At 39.6% G+C, this 26,041-nt stretch overlaps 1 protein-coding gene across 5 annotated transcripts in view; it reads right to left on the bottom strand.

Moving 5' to 3' along the window:
* MTHFD1L (methylenetetrahydrofolate dehydrogenase (NADP+ dependent) 1 like) overlaps positions 1-26,041 on the bottom strand; it is a 161,076-nt gene that overhangs the window by 77,830 nt on the left and 57,205 nt on the right. For all 5 annotated transcript variants that reach the window (XM_063329295.1, XM_063329296.1, XM_063329297.1 and 2 more), the window contains 2 exons: positions 23,319-23,387; positions 17,157-17,268 (listed from right to left, as the gene is read on the bottom strand). In XM_063329295.1, coding sequence (XP_063185365.1) covers positions 17,157-17,268; positions 23,319-23,387 — 181 coding nt within the window. The remainder of the gene's footprint in view (positions 1-17,156; positions 17,269-23,318; positions 23,388-26,041) is intronic.

Raw genomic sequence — 26,041 nt, 5'->3', positions numbered from 1 at the left:
ATTTATCCCTAGCCACCCTGTCAAACCATACTCTGATATTTTAAATGTAAAATTTGACATCTTCTCACAGCTCACTAGTAATGAGCTCATTATTTAGATTTATTACTAGAGATTAAAACCCTGAAGACGTCTTACAAACCACAAACAATTCATTCTAATAGAAATAAAGAGAGCTGTATGTGGCTTCACGGGCTACATGTTTCTCTGAATCCCCCTGCTAAGCCTGCTGGGTTTTACAGCCACTTCTTAACTCCTGCGTCCTATACTCATGTAAAGACCCATAACTCATAGGCTAAGTGTTGGCCCCTCACATGAATTTTAACGCATAGCTGAATACCCTAACCAAATATGCACAGTTTCCCCTTTTCTAACCTCCTTCTGATACAATACAAACTAGAAAAATTCAAACAAAAGAACTGTGAATTTTAGGTTGCATCCTTTTACCATTCATAGCACGTTTCCTTTGAGGTAACAGAGTATCATTTGCTCATAAGACAGATAACCACATTTTTAAAATGGAGCACAATTAATGGCACAGGAATGAGGCAATTACGTTATCTCATACTTAAGAGATCATCATGGCCTTTGGCAAAGAATTATTAGCCTTCTGGTAATTACAATATTGAAACATCACCACTTTTTTATTTGGAGCTGCGTGGAAGGAATTATTAACAGCAGCACTGATGGATCTTCATTTAAGGCTCTTCTACAATTCTCCAACTGCAAGGAGTATATTAACTTATGGTACCCATAGTGTTATGCTAAATGTTTAAAATAAATTTCATCCCACCTGAACCATGTTTCTCTCTGGGTATCTCACTACCAGATTTTCATTTAGTTTCTGTTTTAAAAGATCCAGTTGGCTGAAGCTCCTACCACAAATACACCTTCCATCAAACTGAAGCTGCTCTCTGTTGAGCTCTCGGGTTTTGGCTCCTCCTACTCCCCTTGGAAGAGCTACGGAAAATGGACTTTGAACATGCTTTGAGAAGTCATCTTACAAGCACCTGGAAAACGCTGACTTCAAGAGGCAGGCAAGGAACCTGAAGATCTACCTCCCTGGAAAAGTTCTACCCATTTCATCAAACGGCCATTAAGTAACACCTGCCTTAGCGCCAATATTGCACTGATTCATGAAAAAGAAAAGAGAAGATGGAAAGGATCTTATTCTTGAGACAGAACACCACTTCAGCGTACGCCCTGGAAGATGACATACTTTCTAAAGAGCAGCAAAATAATCAGGCAATGAGTGACGATACAGGTAGTCAATGACGAATACATCATTTTTTGCAGCCATACAAGGTACCCTCAGAGACTATCACAACTCAGAGACAAAATCCATTTAACCAACTACCACTGCACACTGGGCGGTAGGTGTTCACGCACTCCCGCATACTTTCACAGATGGGCACGTCTGTGAGAGGCAGCCAGGCCAGGCAAATCACCACATGTGCTTCTCCTTGTTCGCATCACAAAACAAAAGCGCCAGTGCATGGACGGTGGGAGAGCGGTGTCTGCTGAGGCGACAGCGGCTGCCACACAACAAAGAGCCGCCGCTGAACCAGGATGATCAATGCTCCTGTCATTTGATGCAATCACCCGCGGCATGCCAGGCACCGAGTCATCAATCACTGCAGTGTAAGCCTACTCCATAATGCATGCAACTATTTGCCTTGGGCTGCCGCCTTGTTAAAACTCCCCCAGACCCTTTACCAAGGCACACATTTTGAAAGTATTCCCCACTCCGGCTTTCAAGAATCCTGGGGAGTGCTTCCTTAATTATGATGATGATTTTGCCCATGATTTAGGCACTGTCTTTTCAGTGTACACTGAAAGCGTACGCTGTAGTGAATCCTCCTTCTAGGAGGAGGAGCAGTTTCTGGTTTTATTTCATTCCATTTAGACTTTGCTAGAAGACAGAATGCCTTGCCTTCATGATTGGCCTGGGAGAGGACGCCAACACCACTATTCTTGTCAAAACTACTGAGCCATGTTTTAGAAATTCATGGAAGAAGGCATCTCCTGTTATGTATCCCCAGGAAGAATATTGCACTGCCTAGCAGTTTGTCTTGATGAAAAAATGGCCCAGTGAAACATCTGATGCAAAGGCTGTAAATTACTCTACAAGAACATCCCGAGAGCTTAGCTGGTGAGCTCGGTGCTGGTGGAAATTCTACAAAGAGTGCGAGACATGTTTTAAACACACACAGAATTAAAGATACCAATACACAGAATGACTTACCATAGACAGAGAAATCAGCAGATACTATCAATAGTATTTTGGGAGATGGGAAAAAACGACTAGTGGTGAGAACATGCATCAAAAGCCACAGAAGAGCAGACAAGGGCAGAAGAAGCAGGCACGTAAAGCTCACTGTGCTGCACAGACTTTATGCAATAGCCATGTGCATGGAGAAATACAGCAGGAGCAACTTTGGAAATCGTGGAAGCTTTTCAGATGTAAGCCCTCCAAAACCTTTTGCAGATAGGCATTAGCTTGGTTGTAATCGCCTATATTTCTAAAATAAACTCTACAAAGGCAGTATCCTCTACTCAAAGTGTAAGATTGATGGCTTGTGTCAAACTTATTAATATGTATTTACTGTTTTCCCTATAATTTTTGGATGAGGAAAAAGGACTCAGCTGGTTAAAATTGCTGTGGAAAATAACTGTGTCTGCTGAACCATATGTGTGTGCATACGTGTAATCTATCTTACAGAAAGAATTACAAACTGAGGAGAGTGAAGGTACTAAGGTCACACACCAACAAATCCCACATGGAGAAGGATTTTCCTACATGGATTTCCCAATTAAGAACACAACCAAAACCAAAACCAAACCAAACCATAATTCTGCTAGTTTACAAGCCAAATCCTTTCAACTGTTCATGGCTAAGCCAACTCTTTAATGCCTATTGCAAATTTATCCACTTAACCACAATTCATGTAATTAAGGCAACAGAATTGTCATTGCAAACTACCCATTACCATTTCTGAAATATTTCTGCATTATTAGTGGATCCCCCTTTACTACAGATTATAAATTATTAAATTTTTTTGTCAGTTCCTCTTCATAATTGCCTATCACGTTGTCATCTCAGCCACTCTTTCGTCCGTGTCCCTCCCTGGCATTTTTGTGCTTTCCCGCTCCTCGCGCAGCGGAGGACCCCAAGCCATACACTGAATTCCTAATTGGCTGCAGGAAAAGCTGAACCTGCAGCCCTTGATTTATGAAGCTGTTACTCAGCCTCTTGGGAGCCCTGTTTGAGATGCGGTAGATGGAGGCAGCAGATAGATGCAGCGTCTCCTCATGCATGTAAAGCATCTGCTCTGTCCCTGAAGCTTCATGCCCCCTCAGAGCTTGCAGCTGGGGCTAAGTTGAAGACACGTTACAAGCATGTGCCTTATTACTGCAGGAAGCAAAGTTGAAGAGCTTGAGATTGTCCGCTTCAATAAAGCTGCCAGCGTGGCACATCAAGGATAAAGGGACTGACAAAAAGACCCACCATGCAAAAGACAGATAGGCCACCCAAAATTTAAAAACAGTTGTAACCCACATTTTCTCTTACTGTATTTGAATCTAATCTGTTTTCTCAATCAAATCAAATTAATTACACAGCAGTTATATAAAACTGCACAAATAAAATGGCAAGGTCCGAGCAGCAAACTGACCCTGATATATACCATTTAGGATATTAATCTTTTAATGTATTATTTTATATAATCAGAGAACAGTCTCCGAACACTTTCAAATACTGTCAACATCTGACCTTCTAAGGCACTTTGGCTATTTGCCAGAGCAACACTCTTCCCATTAACAAATCATACTAGCCATACATAACCTAGTATTATTTGCAATCTAATTAACATGTTTAGAAATGGTTTAGAAACATATTTATAACCCTAGTCATGAATTCTTGATATTTTTCTTTAAAGCTAATCCCACTGGCCATAAGATTAGATATGTAAGTGAACCTAATTTCTGTTTTCAAAGAGAAGTAACTATTTTCTGTTAAAACAATTCAGAAGTTCCCAGAACAACGCATATGGTTTGTTGTTTGAAAATTTAAAAAAACCAAAAATTTGATGTCAGCATACATTTTGAGAAATCACTATATGTTTCTTCTATATTGTCTTATCAGAGTACTTAAAAAAATTTATGAGGCAAAACAAAGCACCTGCAAATAAAAATCTTAGGAATCCTCTGCATGTGTATTTTTCTTCCAAGAACATATAAAGACATACCTTAACTTTTTCCCCAGACCATGATATTATTTCAAATTGGTCTGGTAGACAGGGTAGAACAGGATGAGAAAAAAAAACATTTCGGAGTTCTGATCCCAAAGAAGACAACGTAGCTCTGAACAATTCTCCCTGAAATGCCTATTAACTGAACTCTCAGTATGCGTGTGTTCATGGAACACCAGTAGAAAACAGAAAATAAACTCTGCTACATACAAACTTCTACTAGATTATATTAAAACTCTGCCAACTGCAATTACCATAATCAAAAATGGAAATACATGTATTTACGTCTTTACCACATTTCACATTTGTATTAACTTCTCTGGAGCCTTGAAGTAGACCCAGTTCACAAAGTAAATACACACATAAACATAAGCACATAAATTACCCCCTCCATATTTGTACATTATTAACAATTTTAATTATAAAAGCTTTCAGAAAACAAAGCACTCCTCCCTGCAGATTCAGAACAATGACTCAGAAAATAAAAAGCAAAAAATGGTTTCTCCAACATGATGGAAACGTCTGAACAAACCTAATTCTTGTGCAAGTAGTCCACAAAAACAACATTAGATTTCAGTACCAAAAAAGCCAGTAACACAAACAAACAAAAAAAAATCATCTAATAAAGAGCTTTCATTTTCAAATGATATTAAAAATAAACCATCCACTAAAATTAAAATTCAGCCTTTGAAATGGGACTTGAACTCTTTATGTGTACTCTACCCTACTGACCCTTGCTAAAGGGTGTAAGTCAATATGAAATACTCACAAATGGAGAGAGGATGATGGATTTTCTGCCAAATAACCCTAAGCAAAAGTAACGCTGTTAGCTAGGGAGCCAGCTTTTATTTCCTCTGCCAAGTGATGAATTAAGAGAACTTCCTAGCATATACGCTTTACTGTTTGCATTTATTTAACCTCTGGTTCTTTCTTCTTATAAATAAAAACAATACAACCAGTAGGTAACAAAAGAACAAAAGGAACTGCTTATTTGCTTCTTATGAGTTGGGAGTTTTAAAACTAGTTAAGATTGCTAACTTGAGGAGGGAAGGAAAAACAAACAGGACAGAAGTTGCAATGTCATCAGTTTCTACTTGGTGGAACGGTATTTTATTTATCAGGAACTGGGCAGTGCCTCTACTTTCTGAATGAATGACAGATCCTTCCTATCTATTTTTACCTCTGGAGAACTGTCCTGAGACTGAGAATAATGGATAGCCCTTAACAGTTGTACACTCCATACTTTTAATTTATGAAAGTCATTGACAGAGGAAAGAATCATGTTAAGCTCTAACGTGTTGCAGAAGAGGTCAACATACAGAGCATTAGAATACCATGTCAGCTTGTCAGTGAATTCCTGATGCATGTTTAAGTACTGGCAGCTGCCATGGCTCTACAAGACCCCTGTTACCTTAAAATTCCTATTACTGTAGTGTTTGGCATCTCCCCATTTGCTATGGTGAGACAGTTCTCGCCCCTAAGAAAGTTTATAAACTGAATAAACAAATCGGGAAGAATGAGATTAAATATGCAGACCTGGAGGCTGAAATTACTTGCTTAAGGCCATGAAGCTAGTCAAGGATGGAGGTGGTAACATGGTGATGCCTCCTGACACGCATTACAGTGCCTCAGCCACTAGACCAGAGTTTTTATGGAACTTGCGCTGCTGGTGGCAAAGGACGGTCTCAGCAGCTCTGCCTCCTTGTCTTTTACTGGGCAAGAAAGAGGAGGAAGGACAGGGCTCCTCAAGACACAAGCTTCTCAGAAGCCAGCCAGCAGGAACATTCACGTTGCCCTTCCTGCCTCCCCATTGTCATCCCCCAGGCATACAATCCCAACCCAAACACTGTCTCACTATATTTCCCTTCTACTCTGAAAACCCATATGAAGAAAACAAAGCATGGCTCTCTCAGATAAGGTATGTATGTCCAGTTGCCGCTTGCTTCTGACCCAGACAGTTCAGTTCTGGTGTGACACTTCATTCAGCGCGTGACCGACACACACACGTGCCACTTCACAGCTCTTAGCCTGTGAGAAAACCATTTAATTCCTTTGCCAGTGAGGCACAGAGGAGCATCCACCCACCAGCAAAGTTTCAAAAAAACCCAAACTTAAAAACAACCATGCAAGGCCACGCTACCTCTTCATTATTTTCTATCATGTCATTGTTATGTTTTAAATTGCTTCACCCATGAATTCAAACTCCTTTAAATGTACTAATTAAAATGCTTGGTCTCTCACATGACATCTGGCCTGAGAACAGTGGTAACTGCTGGTCGCTAGGAGGAAAGGCAGTCAAATACACAGTTTTGTAATTCTGCAGGGTAGCCTTTCTGAGAAGATGGTACGTTACTATTAATTACACGAGTTCTAACAGAAAGGAAAAGACAGACAGAGTTGCTACACTAGAGAATGAGCATCAGAGCCTGCAAAGGAAATGAAAACAAATTGCAAGCGTCTTTAGCCACAGAAATTAAAAAGTAGAAGCTAATAAAGTGAGGTACTAAAGACGGAATTAAAAAAACCAAAACACATAAGAACAGAATGCACTACTCTTAACAAAGAGTGAATCAGGAATTTCAAAATTCTGGAAGAAAAAACCCCAAACATAAAGCTTGTATAAGCATTTTAAATAAGTTCCTTTTCTCCTGGTGCCTTGTATCTGAAAAGTATCAACCCCTGTATTTAAGTAATGTAAGAGGAGTGGGGGAAATCAGAGTGACTACAGGCTTAATGGTTTTCATGCACTTTTTAAGAAAAGAATAATTTTAAAAAAATGGAGATAAGAAAGAACTATAACCTTTGTCTACCAGAGGCAGGCTATGTCAGATACAACCCTTTATCCAGTAACAAAAATGTGACAACGTCTCATCAACGTGGCCTTCAGGAAAAAAAAACCCTGCTACAGCAATACACAGGAACATGTTAGCAAGGCTAGAAAATTATTATGATTGCATGATTAAGAGAGAAGAGAACAGGCAGCCTTGACAGGAGAACTGTGGGACAGGAGAGAGGACCAGCCTGAGGGCTCTCCTTTACTATCCACTAAACAACCTCAGCGGAAAGACTGAGGCGCGATGCTGGTGATGCCAAAATTTGAAAGCATCACCAAAGTGGAGAGGAACTAGGATATCACACAGGAAAAAGCTGCTGTGATGTTTAGGAAGAAATGAAGAGAAACAGAATGAAAGTTTTTAGTAAACAGCCATTGCCATTGGAGATTAATGACAAAAATCTGACCTACAATTTGGGAACTTCATACTTGCAAACATCAGAGAAGAGTCTGGGAGCCTGACAGTATTAAGTTGATCACAGAATGAATGATGTACAGAAAATGAGAATGAAAATGTGACTGACCTGAGGATAAACACCATCAAGGTAAAAGTGACTTTGCAGAGCTCTGTGCGTGTACCTATGTTGAATTAAGTGAATACTGTAACAGACGCAGAAACTAAAAAAGCAGATAGGCTATGCCATAGGAATGACAAACCTAGCATTAATTATAAAAGATTAGAAAAGCTGTGCTTGTTTAGTCACAGACAGTATAAAGATTATCACCTGAGAGAGAGAAGACTAAGCTGGAACACAGTATTAGAGAACAAGACCAAATGAGTCCCAGTTGTCCATGGAAACCCAGCTAGCTTACCAGCAGTAGCAGCAAGAGTTAAAAATCCTAGCTAGTTTCAAACTGGAGCTCAGTCAGTTTATGAAGATCATCTGATATGCTTGTCAAATAAAGCAGAGAATTCAGCTAAATGGCTGATGATTTATAATCACATGTTCTTTTATTCCTGCAAATTGCTCCTCATCATTCTGGATATCAACAACAGATTTGGGAATGTACATTTACAAATACATTTTGTAGCGAGGGAATGCCAAGTGAATTTCTAACACTTTGTAGATTTATTTTTTTTTTTTCAAAGGGAAAAAGGTAAAGTCTCACTACAAGACACTTCATAATTTGGGAGCTTTTCTCTTCAAAATAGCATCACCTCTCCTTATTGGGCAAAACACCACTTTTTTATGACAAGCGTAACATTATTTAGACATAATTCAATAGTTTGTATATAGTATTATCATACCAGCTTTCAGTTTTGAGTTTAGCTTTGCATAATTTACAAGCTTCCAAATTAATTCAACTCTGACATACAGTGACATATGATACCAAGGTCAATGCTAGAATTCTTCCTGACACACAAAACCATTCAGGACAGCTCTCTTCTACTCAATCTTCCTTCTGAAAAGCTTTAGTTTGCAATGTATCCTAAAGATCAGAACTGTCAGAAGAAAAAGTTTCAAGAGCTCTGCAGTGAAAACATGGAGTCGCTCAGAATTTTCTCAAGGACTCTGAATACACAAAGATATAAAAAGGGGTTTTGATTCTCATTTGGAATAATTCATAAATTATTTCAAGACTGTTTTAAGTATTTTCTGCAATAGAAAGTCATTTAAATCATTGTCACCTGACTTTCAGTGGCAGCAAGCCCTAAGCAAGGGATGCATGATTTGCACCCAGATTATCTGTGACAAGGCAGTACATCAGCTCAGCTTTCAGGAACTTTGACTTCCTGTCAGTAAAGGAAAATGTGCTGCACGACATCTCGTCTCTGAAGATTTTTCAGCTTACCGGTAAAGAAAATTTGCTAAGATTTTAAAAGCAAAGGGGAAACAGGAGAAGATTTTTTTGTTGCCACTCTACAACACGTGAAAGAAATGTGATTTACTGGATTTACTTTTACTGCACCCGGGATGTGAATGGCATCACCATTCACAAGTGAACGGCGGAGATTCACAGATCTTCTAGCAGTAATGGTACCTTATTTTGCAGTTTGTGGTACCACCGTGCCTTGTACTACTAAATCATGATTTTCAGAGCCTTGCAGCAATACTGACTAGCACAGTATCACCTTCCTCCCCAACACCCCGCCACCAGTTGTGCTAAGCGCAGCTGCTTGAGCAGCTGCACCATGAATGGGATCAGAGAAAACACTGTAAAGTTTTGAACATCCCTTATCTATTTTGTAGCACACACGTTTCAGAGTATGTCAGTTACACCTAAGCTGACAATGCTTGTACCATGAAACCTTAGCCTTGCTTTGACACTTAAAGCAAGAAAAAACCCACAGTGGTTCAAAGAGCAAAATATTGGAACGTAATCGCATTACATTTTGTTTCTTGTGAAAATAAGGACTGAAGACGTCAGAGTTGAACTAACACAAGGTAGAAAGACGCTGGACAGAATCTTAAAAACTGAAGCTCTCTGGAGGGTCACTGCATGGAACCCCTTTCTAGTGGTATCGAGCAACAAAAAGTATTAAAAAGAAATCATTGAACTCAACATTTAAATGTAATATAGTATCACATGTACTACTGGTGCCAAAAGAAGTTTAGCCAAAGTATTCGGACTTTATTTCCTTTTTTCGAAAAAGACTACTACTAGGAACATACTTTGGAGTGTCTTATGTTATTATTAAAAAATCTACTGAAGATTATTCACTTAGTGTATTAAACACACACAATTTTCATAAGGTGGTTTATAAACTTGTTATACAACGTCTGCTCTGAGAGTGTGTAAACTGGATACCCTTTGAAATGCAACTTTGTATGTACTAAACAGATAGAGCAGCGAGCATCACTAGTTTGTTCTAACGAGTACCAGCACAATAAAAAGAGTCAATTACTTAGCTTATGAAAATTTACTGCTTCTACGTGAGTTTATACCATTAAAATTGTGTGACAAAGCCTTTCCAATCACACCAAGTGGGCCATCTAAAGAAAGAAACAGAAAGTGAACCTTGTTTCAGGCACCAACAGTTCGCAATAACCCTCTTCTTGTCACCTGGTACGACACCAGGGAAGACAAAGTCACACTCGACCTTGACCAGCGCAGTGTGCTCTCAGTGTTGAATGGGATGTGCTTATTGGGTGTAGGAAAGAAAGCAACTGCCAAACATACAGTCCAAGCCTGAAAAACAAACTTCAGAAGGACTTTGTTTAAGATTCCAAAAACATATTCATGCTTCGCTTTTCTTCTGATTTACAACAACCCCTTTCCTAAGCTGAAACACCTTCAAGGGATTAAAAAGATGGATGGGGAAATCTGCTGAGTTGTTTATTGCAATAACTTCTGACACACTGACAAATATGATTCAGGAAAGCTCATTTCTCTTCCTCTTTCATCCTTTAAGTCTTCAAAACTCCTCTTGGGCAGCCTGCATTCACTGACTAAAAGACCTAATAGTTCATCCTTTCTATGTGCCTTATCAAGAAACAAACTGACCTGTGCAGAAAAGGAACTTGGATTTTTAGAAGGTATTTTTGTTGCTTTAAGCCAACACAGGAGGAGGAATGAGCAGCAGAGAGATGTCATGTAACAAGCTGTGACCATGTTAAATGTGTTAAGCATCAGAAATGATTACTTCTTCTTCAGCAGAGCACCAGACTCATCACATGGAGTAACTAGCTGCATTCTGTGTTGACAAAGTTACTAAAATTTCCCTGTCCTTTCTCTGGTTTATTGATATCTCCTTTCCCTTCTTACCAAGGCTGCCTGCATGCATGCCCACAGGAGTAAACAAAGATCGCAAACCACTTTGCCCTCATGGTATGCCTGAAAGGTGACAACTTAGTATGGGTTCTGTAGTCTAGGGCCCTCCATTTCTGGGTGCAAATCAAGGCACCTCTCTCTAAACAAACCTCTGTCCCTAGAGAGACATTTGAGACATCAGCAACCAGAATAAATTCCATCTCATTGACGCTTCCTTTGCACTCCTTCCTCTGCTTTCCCTGACACGTGACATGACTCCTGAAACCTACAGAACCTCTCACAATTTGCCTATTTGCAAACTACACCAAGAATTTTCCCCCCCCTTGGAAACTACCACAAAAAAAGAAAACTGCTGGGTGAGTGGGATGGCAATACTACTGTGATAAAGGCCCATTTTCCTGTGCTTTGCCAGCTGCCTGTCAGTAGGCACTTGTCACCTCTTGCCCTTTGAGTAACTAGCAAGTCTTTCTAGGACAAGGACTCTATTTTTTGTTCTGCATACGTGCAGTGCTTATGACTGGGACTCTTAATTGGCAGCAGTTATGGTGTGATTGAACCCATACACTATCTCCCAAAACCTTGAGAAGTGTATGTGTGTTTAAGAACACCCAAAACTATTTTGTGAAATGTTTCTTTCCTATATCGCAGCATCTCATGTGGCAAAATAGCATCAAGAACACTTGCCTCCTTAAATAGTGTAATCTTTGGAGTTAAAATCAAGCATTTTACATCTACATCATAGATTGTGTTGGTCCAGACATGGCACTTCTGCTGCCAGAGAAACAAATAAAACAATTCTTTGTTCACTTAAGACAATCACTCTAACCTATGCATCCAGAAAGCTGGTTAGTGTTCTTGTTTGCAAAAATTGCCATGACACTTCTGAAACAATGAAAATTTTCCTCAAAGCAATGGTGGGAAACTATGGAGAAAAGAAAGATGAGGCACAGAGGTCATTTCAGAAGAGGATTTCCAGCCAATCAAAGCACAATCCCCTGAAATATGAAAGAAGAACACAAGCACAAGGAGAAACTTGTGCAAAATTGAAGCTTTACAGAAGTGGCAAATTTATGCCCAGTGCTGTCAGTAACAACTTCAGTTGCAATTTACACCAGGTGTGGCCTTCAGTATTAACCAGCTTCTGTGGATCAGCCACAAGTTTGACGTTCCTACATCAGAGGAGGGCGATGAAGAACAAAAGGGGAATGAAAAAGGTTAACACCACAAAACAAAGCAAAAAATCCCCACAAAAGTAATTGGCTAAATACAGATAAAGATATATTTCCCCACTAAGTCACAGCACAAGACCCAGCCTAGACGCCAAGCTCCTTTCCGTGCCTCTGCTGAGATGTCAGCTGTCTTTGCTGTTTAACAGTTAAGGTGAACCAAAGCAAGTGCTGCAGAATTGGTTAAACAGGGCAGCTTAGGCAACCTTTCACACAAAAGGAAAATGAAATGTCAGAAACAGACGTCATGCTGCTGCCAGAGGGGCTAGAGAGACGTGTGAGAGACCGCAAAGCCCTGACAGCAACTGTGAAGATGGGCACAGTCAACGTGACGCAGTCCAAGACTTCCCTGGCCATCGGCGTGGTGGTGGCCCAGGTGGCCAGTGCAAGGGCTGCCTGCGGCACACAGCCATCCTCCTCAGCCGGCCATGGTTGCACATAGCAAGGATGGGGGGAATTTGGAAGGAAACGGGCCCGAAGCAGTAAAAGCCTGAGAAGACAAACAAGCGCAAAGCCACCCAGTGCTAGCCGAGACATCGCACTAAAAGTTCACTGGTAAAACTCGTACCGAGGGAACTCAAAATCAGAGCAAAAAGACTGAGCTGTCAGTACGCAGCAACAAGGCTCGGGGAAGAGGGAATGGACAAGCTGAGCTAAAAGGCTTAGGCTGTCTTGAATTTAATGAGGGCCTGTGATTCACTTGGATACCTGAAGCTGAAGCAGGGAATGCCTTCAATTAGTGAGAGTTCACAACAGGACTCAGCGGTTAAACTTTGTTTAGATTTTTTTTTTTTTTTAACACCAGACTGTCTACATCATTGTTAACCACCACTACTCAAAAGGCACAGCACGTTGCATTTTCCAGCTGCAGAGCACGCAGAGAAATGGGCAATGCAGGCCAGAGAGACAAAATAAGGTTTAAAAATAAATTTTAAAAGAACATTTTGCAAGGCTTTTTTTCTGGCCTTGGCCATGGCACGTGGTCACGCGAACAGTGGGATCTACACAACAGATTGGTTTTTTGCTGCTGGCTGTCCCAATTCACCCTCCCCTGCACCAGCTCCGGTGTTTTTGTGACTCTGGGCTGAACTGCTTCTCTGTTAAGTCAGCAGAAAACTAAGCCAACACAAAGTGCAATAGGTTTCTGCCGGGATGTCATGCAAAAACACTTGAGCACAGGCTGAGAAAGGAGACAGGCTTAGCTGCTCTGGCAATGCAGGCTCAGTCTGATTAGCTAGTGCATCCACAGTAGCTTTATTGGCACTTTAAAGCTTCAAATGAGGCTATAATATTATAAATATTTATTTCAGCAAAAGCGCCATCTTATGTGGCATTATCTCATCTTCCCCCTGTCGCACACATAACCGCTTGCCCAGCCACTGTCTGTGAGGGGAAGGAAGGGGATTTTTTTGTTCTAGTTGTTTTCAATCAGGACCAACTCTCCAGTTTAGTTTATCACGTGGCTCTATGAACAGGTGTGCTGGCCAGAGAGGGGTTGCATAGGACTGGAAACAAGCAGCTGGAGGAAGGAGGCTGCTTAAGTTGGGACAGAAAATAAAAAAAATCTGTATTTGTGAAACTGTGGTGCAAGCTCAGGCCATGCTATTCTCCTTAGTACTGTCTACACACTTAGCAGGAGATTCTGCTCTGAAACAACTACGGCTTAAGTAAAAATAAAGTAAGAAATAAGAAATATATAAAAATAAATTAAATATGTAAATAATAAATAGATAAATATATAAAGAATAAATATATAATTATATACATTATATGTATCATCATCCCATCTCACAGTGAGTGAGCTAGCATACGCATATTAAGATATTTATTCTACTATACAGGAAATTAATTTAATTGCAGACCCTGTCACAGATTTCTTATGTTCCAGCTTTGGAAGCAGCTGCACAAAGCTGAGAGCCAATCTCATAGCTCGCGGTCCCTATAATGCCTCTCCCGGCCATGCAGTTCTGCCACTTACCTTATGCCGTTTCCAGCACCTCTGAGACTCTTTCATGAGCTTATGCAACTAACCTACATGGCAAAACATGAACTCCAATTGCTCATACAAGAATCTAATGAGTGCCAGATCCAATGTGAGGAAAGGAGGAACTGCACGAGAACAGTGGCAAGAGAAATGTGGAGCAGTGAAAATTTTTACTTTTAAGCAAGAGGGAGTAACCAAAGTTGTTCAGCTAGTTACAGAACTGCGGCATGGCTGTCCTGCGTTCCTACCGTCTGAATTAACTACAGCTTTGCCCCAACGAGTTTCCACAGCTGTACGGGGTTCAGGCCCACGCCACACCGAGCAGAATGTGGTTGAGTTTCTTGCTAACTGCTTTGCTGTGTAGCTTGCCAGGCAACGGGCTCTCTGCCTGAACGGACATAACCTCAATGTCGACCAGGGCACACTTTGTAGCTGTCATTTTAGACCAGTTGTGTAGGGTAGGATAGGCAAGTATTTAATAAACCAGCAAGTGCTACATGTAGTCTCTGCTCTTGTGTTCTGACTAGTTACCAGAAAGAAGGTATTTTTTTTAAAACATAAAGCTTACGGTAATTACAACCGTTAGAACAACCATTTGCACTTGTGACTACCTGCAAAGTTTATTTAAGTAGGCCACTCTAGGAACTATTGCTTTTAATAATCTAACAAGGATCTAAAAATCATGCTGAAGTTCTCTGCTCAGCAGAGCAAAGGCAATCTCATTTTAAAGCCAGTTTCACGGGGATTTGTGTTCTGTAGAACAAAATCTGAACAAGAGCCTTTAGCTGGCAACACACAAAGGTTTTCCTCTGTTGCAGCTACGCCGCTTTGTCTCCCAGCAGAGAAACTGGGGCCAAAGACGAACAAAGCAAAAAAGACTGTTAAAGACAAACAGGTGGATAAGATCAAAAAAAAGCATAAAATACAAGGATATGCCCTCAGTGCGCTGAATGGAGGGGAATCCAAATCCAAGGTGATACTTTTTGGGCTCCAAAACCCGGATCAAGACTCAAGACTGCTGCCAACCTACTTCCATTCCGCTGATACAAGGCAAACTTCCCACTTGAAAAGATGGCTCACTGCAGAAACAAGGTCACTTCACCCAATGAAGATGAAAATGTTAGCTACCCTACACGCTTTTGCTCTTCATTCCACAAAGCCATATAACAACACACATGGCTCAATGAAACGCCAATTCTGTTATCATTAAATAAGCGTATTCAGAATGCAAAATGTTCCTACTTTGAATGGATGTTTGTTTATTAGAGGGAAATGAACAGACCCTTCAGCTGTACAATAGTAACACTGAAGAATACAACCTTTTTCCTTGACATGAGCATTTTAAAAAGGAAACACAAAACACCCAACACGTGCCCAGACTACCTTGAAAACCTCATGTTTCACCACCTTAAGTGCAATACTTTATTTCCTACACAGGTCAGCACTTCCCTAGTTACTCCTACCTAAGCGTAAGAAGTGAGAGCAGAATGCTGAATCAAACTTTCCCCAAAAATACTCTTCCTAACAAAATATTACATGCAAATGTCCAACAATCTTTGCAAATTATATTGAATCAGAAGGGCAGAGGTTAGCAAAACTGACTCTAGGAATTAACGTTGTTAACAATATCATAACAAGGATCTAAAAATCATTCTGGGCACTTTGCACATTTGAAAAAAAAAGATGGAGAACACTTCTAGGCACAGAATACTTAGGGAGATCAGAAACTTACTTCTACAAAGATGAACAAGCAAAAAAGAGAAAATAGAAAAATAATAAATATTAGTTAAAAAGAAGAAAGCCCTCAAGATAACGGAATACTCACAAATAGAATTTCTACCTGTTCAACCTTTTTGTTGTTACTCAGAGAATGTCAGCGTGATGTATTCCTTTAGGTTTTTTTGAAAGTCAATATGATCTACAACAGGTTTCAATCCTTTATTTTTTTATTGGTATTAATTTTTGTTACTTTTTAAGATTTCTGTAAGAAGATACCCATCTATCTTCCTGTTCACTAGCCAACAACTTTGTATAAGAAACCTTTCTATTCTCTATCTGTAAATATGCAGGTTGATTCACATCATAACAAAAAGCATAAGCATTCTATAACAATGCAAACAACTCCCCCCTTCTTTCTATGATTACCAGTGAATTTAAATAGAAACAGTACTTTCAAGTGATTTGGTTCCCTTTATATAATTTACAGCAATACATAAGCATGCCATAAGCATATACATAGATGTTTCTCTGCGAGTTTAAGGGTGCTAGCAGAAGAAACCTCATGTTTCACATCACTGCACCTCTTCAAGGGCATTGTTCCACAGGTACTCAAAGTTCAACTTTAGGACTAACGTAAGCCAACCTGTCTGTTCAGGACACAGAAGAGAATGGCTGCGCAGTGCAAAGGCATTACTACTGCAAAGTAGCAACACCCCTTTCATTTTATTCTGAAGTTTAAACACACACAACAATTTTTATAAATACTAGTTCACTGTAGAGCCACAAGTTTATTTTGCCTGTGACCATAACAGCAAGTTCTACGTGTCTATTGTTGCTTGTGCAGGCTGACTTCTTAATATGAGAAGAGTCTGCCCACCCACCCACATGCTTTCATGGGAACAGGAGGGCCTCACGGTGAGGTTTTACAATGCAGCTGGACCAATCTAATGGCTCACTGCCACCAAAATAAGGCAGTCTTACTCTGTCTTCTACCACCTTTCCTCTGCTGTTCCTCTGTACTGGCTCAGGGACATCTGAACCCTGATTTGCCTGAGTTTGCTGAATTGGCAGAGAAATATTTCAGCAGGAAAAGGGAATGGTTTCTGCCTGTTTACCAAGGAGGTCAGATGAATACTAATACAAGGAACTACAGGATACTTCTTTCAATGCAATCCAGTCATTTAACTGGTTCAGCCACCTTGTGGAATCTCAAACATAGTGACAGGAATGCTTGAGACAAAGGGCAAGGTGACAGAAGAAGCACTTTGGGTTTTTTTTACACATTCAATTAAAGATTATTTAAGATTATTATTAATATTAGTATAAAGTGAAGTAGCATTCTTACCTTTCACTGCTATTTCATCCGTTCACTTACATCATGGTTTGCCAACTTTCCAATAAACCATAATATAATAAACAAAATAATTACTTACCTACAAATCCTTTCTCTCCAACTAATTTAAGGGCAATTTTATCTGCCAAAACAGAAGAATTTCCATGTGCAATGTTAGCAAAAGGTCCAGCGTGAACAAATACTGGTGTTCCCTGAATGATAAAAAAAATATATCATTCATTTAATGGATAGGTAAGAACACAAGCTCAATATTCTTGCAGACTAATCAAAATTGTACATAAATCGAAAGTACATATAATGAGTAAGCACTGCTAGATAATTCGGGGGCAGGTAGGTACATCTCAGGTGCTTGAGACCCCATTTGTGTCAGAACTGGCTTCAATCACAGAAAGGTAACAGACCGCAGTGCAACCTGTAGGTAATTTACACAACTTCTCTCCCAATCCTGTACTACTGTTTCATATTTCCCATGCCCTAATGCTACGGCGTGCTATGGTACTACAGTCAGCACTGAGTGCGCGGCTGCAGACGGTACACAAATAGAGCCCAGCTCCTACCCGACTCCATCCCTTACTGCTCCTGTTTTCCTCGTTAACTGTAATTGCCATTCCTGGGCAGGCAAAGTAGCCATCGGAAGCAGTGAGGGATCAGAGTCAATGGTTAAAGAGCTGGAGAGGGAGAAGAGAAGGGACATGGCTGGGGGTGCAGTGGGGATGCCGATATACAACGGAAAAAGCATTCGCCGCTGGTGGCCCAGCACTTGGGAGCCCTGGGTTCAAAGCGGAATTCCCCTAAAATAGACACTGTACAAATACACAAGGAAAGTAGACTCTGTAGCAGGGAGCAATCTAAAACAGCAAAAGGATAGGCAAGGAGTTAATGAAGTAATGACATAGGAAAATTTGTCAGATAGTAAGCATATCTCAGCTTCCCTGTTACTTTTTTGGCATCACAAGGAAAGGAGAAATTAGAAAATTAGCATCTACAGAAAGGGATTAGGTGAGATATATTTACTGCTACCTTTTCTCCAAAGCAGAATACACAATCAGACGGAAGGATGTCATTTCAGTTGTCTTAATACAAAATACTTAAGGAAACAAATCCCCGTTGTTGTGTTAATGCTTTTAAAAATCCTCAGCTGGTTAAAGAAAAGGTAAGCAGACAACTTCAGATTATCTCCATCTCTTAACACATTCTGTACTAGGAGGCACTGCCAACCCTCAAAATTTCAGGCAACCTACTGGGCAATCTTCCTCCATTTTTGGCCAGAAATACCAATTAAGGAGGACAGTGTTGCGCAGATCAGCTGCAGGCCACATCCAACAGTCCCGTGAACCACAACTTGGAAACTATTAACCATTTAATACAAGCTGGTTGTTTCCCCCCCAAAGTGTCTTAAGAGAACAACCTACATACACAGAAATGTTCATGTTTTCCATAAAACACCGGAACAACTGGATTACAGTAGTGAAATACTTGCTACTATAGAAAACAGATTTTTATCTTTCAGCAATACTGAATACAAATCATATAAAATATACCAGCAACGAGCGTCTGTTTTATTGCTTCCTCTAGAACTAATTATACATTATTTTGTTCAGAGCAAAGACAAGTAACTTTTTATCCAGGGGCATGTCAAACTACAGGTTTGTTCTAATGGGATATTTTTATTTTTTTTAAATCAAGAGTTGAAAAAGGAGAATACGCATATATACGGGCAGGGCATATTCTCCAAAAAATGGACAATTAAGCTACAATCCAAAGACAATTTTGCCTCATACATGCTGGAGATGAAACAGTAGAACAGGAGCAGAAAAAGTAAATAAACCAGAAATCATGCCCTGTAACAAAAGGAATGATGCAGATTATTATCATCATAACACGATGACTTCATAGTGTATAATTAGGATTCTTTTTTCTTGTTTTCTATCTGCTAATGAGCACATACTGCAATATCAATTGAGGTTTTACATATTTATGCAAACAAATTAACTTGAACTATGTACACCTTTAAAGCTTCTTATAGTGTTTGGGCATCAATCTAATGGGAGGTGCTGTGCAAAATAAAAGATTAGCCCTATGCCAAAGAGCTTATAATTTATACAGAATAAAATGCAAGCCACTTCCACCAACTTAAGTTTTACTTCCTTAAATTTTACTTTTACTTTAACACAGTATTTACCTTTCTGGTATTCAAATAAGTAAGACTGCAGTTTTCAGCTACCAGATTGAAATCCACAAGATTAATTCTTATTTGTGTTTTATTACTCACTAAGTTAAATTTTACTTTTCCAAGCCCTTTATTTCTTGTGGCAAGCAACTATAGGGCTGCTCTCGTTAGAGCCCAGCACACAGATGGGCAGATGCGATGCACGGAAGCACAAACATGGATGATGAAAGGGCAGCCCAGCCCATACTGTGGCAGCTATGCAGAGAGGGGGCCAGAAGGGTCTCCCACAACATTCCCTGTGCAATTGTGCTTCCAAGAGTTTATCCACACAAGATGGAAGGAAATTTGGATTGCGGGGTCCAACAACCAGAATGTCAGCAGCCAAGAGGCCCCCTTGAAATCCAAACACAGTACTAAACTACTGGCATGGACAGATGCTCCCCTGGAGCTCTGAAATCCACCGGAAGAAAAGGAGGAGTTATTTGAATGGTCTTTTTACAAGGGTAATCCTGGAAGAAAAATACAGTCTAGGCACCGAAGGGAGTGAACTCCAGCAGGATCTCGGGAGCCTCAGGCACACCCTGGAACAGGGACAACAATGTCTTCTTGGGCCAGCTTCAGTAACTCTGTGTCAGCCCATCCATCCCACTCAGCGGGCTGCCACTTGTTTTTGTTACACTCTTAATAAACTATGTATATGGAGAAACAAACAGTGGCACAGGGATGCATTGTGCTGACTGTTTTCAGTACAGGAAATTTTATTTTCCAAGTTTTAATAAAAGAAAATAAACCCTGAACGCCAATAAATATCTGAAGCTATCTGGCTGCTAGAAGGATGTTTATAATACTTATTACCATCCTTCCCTCGTCTTTACTGTGAGTGGCACTTCAAATGTACCATGAGCAGACCATCCCAGAGCAGCCAGCCTGCAACTACGGAGTTGTCCCATAGAGCAGCTGCTCCCTTACGCATGGTCTAAACAAAGGCTAAACATCAAGGGATCAGCTCATGAGGGAACAAATCTCTCACGACAAACGTGGGTAAACACTATGAAATCATTATGTACATTTCAAACAAAGTCATCTCAATTCTACAGCACTGGATATAAGTTCTACTGAAGCCTACATTTATTGTAGGTGGCGTGCTCCACATTGCCCATTTTAAAATTTTAGTGTCATTCCTGCATATAAAACACTGTCAATCACTAACACCTTGAGACAGCACTTGTCGTGATAGAGTAGCACGGTTGTGATGGAAATCAACCCACCAAGAAACCTCTTAGGAAAACAGAAAATTAAAACACACGCATCAATTTGCGCATGAAGAAAAGCACTGACGCTAGTTGCCAGTTCAGTTCCACGCAGGACTGGCATTCGGTCATTTTTATGAACTTCTAAACCACTTCTCCAGTGCATGCAGATGCCCATATAAAGCTCGTGTAAATCTACCAATTAGGTCGTTCTTCTCCCCTTCCACAGACTCTTAGAAGCCACTCCTCAGACCTCCACAGCTTAATACAATACCAAAGTGATCTAGAAAACCTGCTTTGGTGAACAGTTTCATCCCTACTCGCAGGACAGGTCCATGACACAGTCTGAGCTGCATTTGTGTTCTCTGTAATCATATTATTCTGATTTTATACCATCTGTGTGCTGTAGGATCATTTCTGATGTTACTGTTGTCAAGTCATTGTGCTGTTGCTAAAGGTCTTTACACTTGTATTGAGAACTTGTTCTCCCTGAAGGGATTAGGATTATGTTGCTCAATTACAATTGGTAGCCTCTTTGGAAACTTGAGAGGTCCCTCTTCTTTTGGATGTTATTTATTAGGATTTTTTCAAGTGTAATTTAGGCTCCAGTTCTCCTCTTTTCTAGTTTGCGAGAAGAACGACTTGGAATTCACATACTCATTAGAAATACGTCATTCGCTATAGCAGAAATAACTTTATTGCATCCACCACCTCAGGGTACACTAGGATTAGCTTGTCTTAAAATCTGTCATGCTGGAAGGCTCTAAACTCACAAGTGGATCACTGACTACATTCACGTGTGCTGAGCAAAATGTCATCCTTGTTCCTCTCCCACCCTTTTTTTGGAAAAAACTGAAGCCATTAAAATTAGCACCCCTTAAAGCTATTAACATGAATAATTAAAAATAATGAAAGGTATTTATTCAGCAGATGGGATATGATGCAAGCTTGAGGCTCAAGAACAGCAACAACAGCACAGGCAGCAACAGAGCGGGCTGTTGCATCTCTGCACAAGAGCAATGACGTAGTCCAAGAGGCACACATCGGCCAAAGCACGGCACTATCTTGAGAAAGATTTAGATAAACTGGCGATTTCCATTCTTTGACAGGTGACTTATATTAGCCTGCAAGCCAACAGGTATTCAAAGGGTGACAAAAGTTTGTCTTTGAGACTCAAATGGCAGGAGTGGAGCATGAAGCAGTCTTTTGAGCTGCTTTAGTTTTAAAAATAACTTTGTAAGACGAATTTTTGGGAAAACTATCCTTGGGTACTGTAGTCAGGGTCTTCCTAACATGCAATAGTGTTTGATGAAAGCTGGCAGATGTTTCAGCCATAGCATAGATTAGACTAGAAAAGAATACCACATAAAAGGCAGGAATTTTATTGCATAGAAATGTGAATATAAAGAAATCCGGGCGGGGGGGGGCATGCAAGTCCCAGAACCAAATGCCTATCAACCAAAAGAAACTCTTCTGATGTTTGTAACTGTGTTTTAGAACACTACAACAAAACCATATTATTTTTCTAACATACGCAAATTGCAAATAGAGCAATGCAGACTAAACACTCAGAATCAAAGCTACCTTGTCACTGATGCTTAATGCACACATTGTTATCCAAGTGACGATTCAATACACAGTTCTGGCCATGACATTCTTGATTCTACGTGACCTCCAGTTTCTGCTATTGGATGTTATATTACATTCTGACACAGACATATATTCTTCATACAGCCACATGAAAGAACAGATGTTTTTTGCAGAAGAAAGTAATTAAGATGGCTAACATAGACTTAAATTCTATTTTTCTAATATTCCCTGAGAGTAGGAAGTTGTCCCTGTCCAAACACAAAAGCAAAAAGGAAACTATCACTTTGACATGCTGTAGAAAATAAAACATTTTTTACCAATCGGGGATTGCACTGGTGTGTTTCTGCATTCTTTTCACCATACCAGGAATTGTGAAATATTCCAGCTATGTAATTTTGATGGTCAAACTTTCAATAATATATATTAATTTTTCTCCAAATGCATTTATTTCCAAAACTGCTTCATTATTTCCCCATTTTTCTTCCTCCCTCTCCCCATGAATACTGCTCATCATTCAGCTTACTATTGAAAAGGCAATACTAGACTGCCCAGAAACAAAGGTAGGTTGTACTAATTCTGCGCTCTTTGAGCTCTTGGAAGAAAGCTCACTAGAGTTAAGTGTAAAACATTCCTCTCACGGGCCAGCAAATCTTCATTTAGTCCCTGAAGGCACTCTGGTAGGATAGGGTGGCTGGGAGACATCTTTTGAAAAAGCGTAAACAGGCAAAAGGACCCTTCTGTGTTTCTAAACAGCACAAACTATAATACGGAATAGAATGGCCTCAGCTAAGCACCTACTTTTCACCCAAAACGCTGAGCTGTGGGAATCATCACAGGAATATCCATGTAAAGGAATTACATAATAAGGAAACTTCCCCAGAAAAGCAAGATTAAACAGAAGGAAGTCTATTATTTGGAAGCCCAGCCTGCCTTCCAGCGTGCTCAGAAGCAGTTCAGCAGTGTGCTGCAGCTTGCTTGCAACGCCAGGCAAAATTATAACTAAAGCCAGAGTCTCAAAGAAAGGGAAAAAAAACCCAACCCACCAAAAAGGTATAAATGCAGATAGAGTTGATTATTTAACATACACAAATGAACACTTGCTAAAATGCCTCTATGGATTTGACCCTGGCTTGAACCTTGAAAGTTAAGCGTAGTCACCAGAGAGAAGCACGGCAAGTACAATACGGAATCTGAAAGCCAGAGAAAGGCAGGCATCGTAAGCCATACTCACCTCTAATGTCTGCATTAGCGTGGGCTTAATTGCGTCTTTCATCAGAACTGCCAAAGCACCTGTTACTCCCTAAAAAACAAGAGTCCACATTTTGAGGAAGTCAGTTCTAAGGTGCAACATTTCTGAGTTACATTTAAGCTTACAGTTAAAACAGGGTTACACTTCAAAGGAGAAAAAGAAAGTGTGCTCATAACCATAATGGATAAGCAGTGATACAGTGCTGCATAAAGAATTTATTTAGATGTTACCTCAAGACTTCTAACATACTGTATTTACAGCGTGCCAGAAATAGTAACAATTTTGCTCTGAATACACTTAAAAGGCAGTATGTAAATAGTCTTCCTATTTCATTAACAGACCAGAAACAGAGTATTAAGCGATCAGCACGAGGATGTCCATGGGAACAAAAGACGAAGCAGAAGTAAGGCCACTGAGACCTGAGACAGCAAGAAGGCAATAACTTGCTATAACCACCTAAAGAAATGACAGATGTATTTCTTTCATGAGAGAACCAATAGCATGAATCAATAGCTAGCAACTACCAGAAAGGGTATTTTTCAAGACTTGTACAAATATATATATGTAATAGACACAGGATGAAAGCAGACACAGAGTTGACTAGGGGTAGACCATGAAGACATCATGAGATTAAAAGTTAGAGGTGCCTTACTGTGATGATGAGAGGACAGAAGGAGCTGCGTGAATTTTAGTTGTAAAAAAAAAAAAATAATCTTACTCCTCCCTAAAAATTTTGCTGGATATTAAGTAGAAGTTTCACACTGACTTAATTTAAAATAAGAGAAAGTCATGACATCACTCTACACTAAAATCCAATGCCTATTTTTGAAAAAAATGGCTCTAGAGTATGCAGAGCACTATCAAACTATATGCAGAGTGCTATCTAGAAAACACAAGCATGTATTTCAATTTATTCCTAACGTACTTTGATTTTGAGAAGAGAATGTGTTTTGTTTTGAAAGAACTAGATCACGGATAGAAAAAAAAATGCAGTAGTACTATAAGCAGTGGCTTATTTGATTGTTTGAACAATCAAACTCTGTCTGAAAATCAGAACGACAAACAAATGAGGGACATACAAGTATGTGGTTGTTACATAAGTACAGTATTTTATACAAATTCAAGTTTCCCCTTTCTGAACATAACATCTGAACACAGACTTCAGAGGAAAATGAGGCAGAATATTTGGCCTTGGATAAAAATGCACTGAAACCAAAATAGTAGAACTGGTTTCTACTAAAGCACAGCAAGTATTTCCTTGGGGGAGAGTGAAGGGAAGGAGAGAGAAGAGGGAAAGATGTTCCTCTGTTCTTTGCATTTTGTAAACCTCCACTATCTACAAGCCCCAGTAGACCCACAAAGAGGTAATAAGAGAAACTGGTGGCAAAACAATACACTTTTCCCTCTTCTGCATTAGTACAGAATAAATTTCTGTTTCCTACTATGTTATTTTTTTTAGAAGTTAGGATCAAAACGCAAGGAAACACCAGCATGCCAGCTCTCTGTCAGAATGGCCAAAGGTCCATCATTTCCATGGAAGCAGCCTGGTGCTATGTTGTACCTGTATCCAACTACTCTCATTTGAACCCGAAGGGGACAGACTAAATACAAGGAAAAACAAAATATCTTAAAAAAATAAATGAAGTTATTATCGCTTTTCACTTCCCCAGGCTCCTTTATAACTACAGATTGGTTTAATTTTTAAGATTATAACCTCCTTATTTTAGATAAAGAAATTAAAAATGCAGAACAAATCTCAACAAACAATATTTCATAAAGGTTCATTTAACCAGTACCCCATAAAATTTTCTCCTTTTACAGTAAAGTGTAACTCCAATATTTTATCCATATATGAGTTTTCTTTTTAGGACCATGTAAAAATAACTGCCACTGTTACTGCCGTAGATTTCTTGTATTTTAGTAATTTGTAAAAGTCTTTCTAAAGTGGGTGTATTTCTTAGAATATTAAATTTTAAATTTGCTTTATAAAACTAATTTGATTCACTTCCAAATCTGAAGCACTTAACGAAAAAAAAAAGTGAATTCCCAGTCCCAACTCTAACAATTTAACATGAAATGGAACAGATTTCAATCCTAGCAATCTCTTCATTATACCCTAGTTTTTAATCCTACTAATTTATCACAACAAGTATGTTCTTTAAAAGAAAAAAAACGACACCGAAGTTTGCAATATAATATTGAATAGATCTATAAGCCTAGTTTTTTTCCTGCTGTTTGATCAATTGAGCAGCCAGCTAGGACAGAATTTCTCAGACCAGATGCACAGTTCTTCCGCTTCCACCCCCAGCTGAAGGAAATGATGCTTGTCACCAGTTGCTAGAAACACAAAAAACTGTAAGAGCTAAGCTAAGTTGTTTGTCTTTGGTCTCATGGAAAGCATAACCAGGTACACACACTAGTTCGGAGGCAATAAGTAATAGAAATATGCGAAGGAAAAGTTGCTTAATTTTACATTTTCTTCTGTATCTCAGTTTTTCCATCATCACGTAACATAAGCTATTCATCTTTACGCTAAAAGAGAAACAGCTGCTGATAATCTTGAGTGCAAAGACAGTTTACAGTCTGACCACGTACAAGGCAGTTGTAATATCTATTCAACTTTCTGGAGAAAAAAAGCCAAATGGAAAACTCTACATTGGATCTTCCAACCAGTTAATGGCAAGGTCGACTACCTGTGCAGCCAC

This window comes from Chroicocephalus ridibundus, chromosome 3 (genome assembly GCF_963924245.1).
Source record: "Chroicocephalus ridibundus chromosome 3, bChrRid1.1, whole genome shotgun sequence".
NCBI lineage: Eukaryota > Metazoa > Chordata > Aves > Charadriiformes > Laridae > Chroicocephalus > Chroicocephalus ridibundus.
This window is presented reverse-complemented; position numbering and strand designations above follow the sequence as displayed.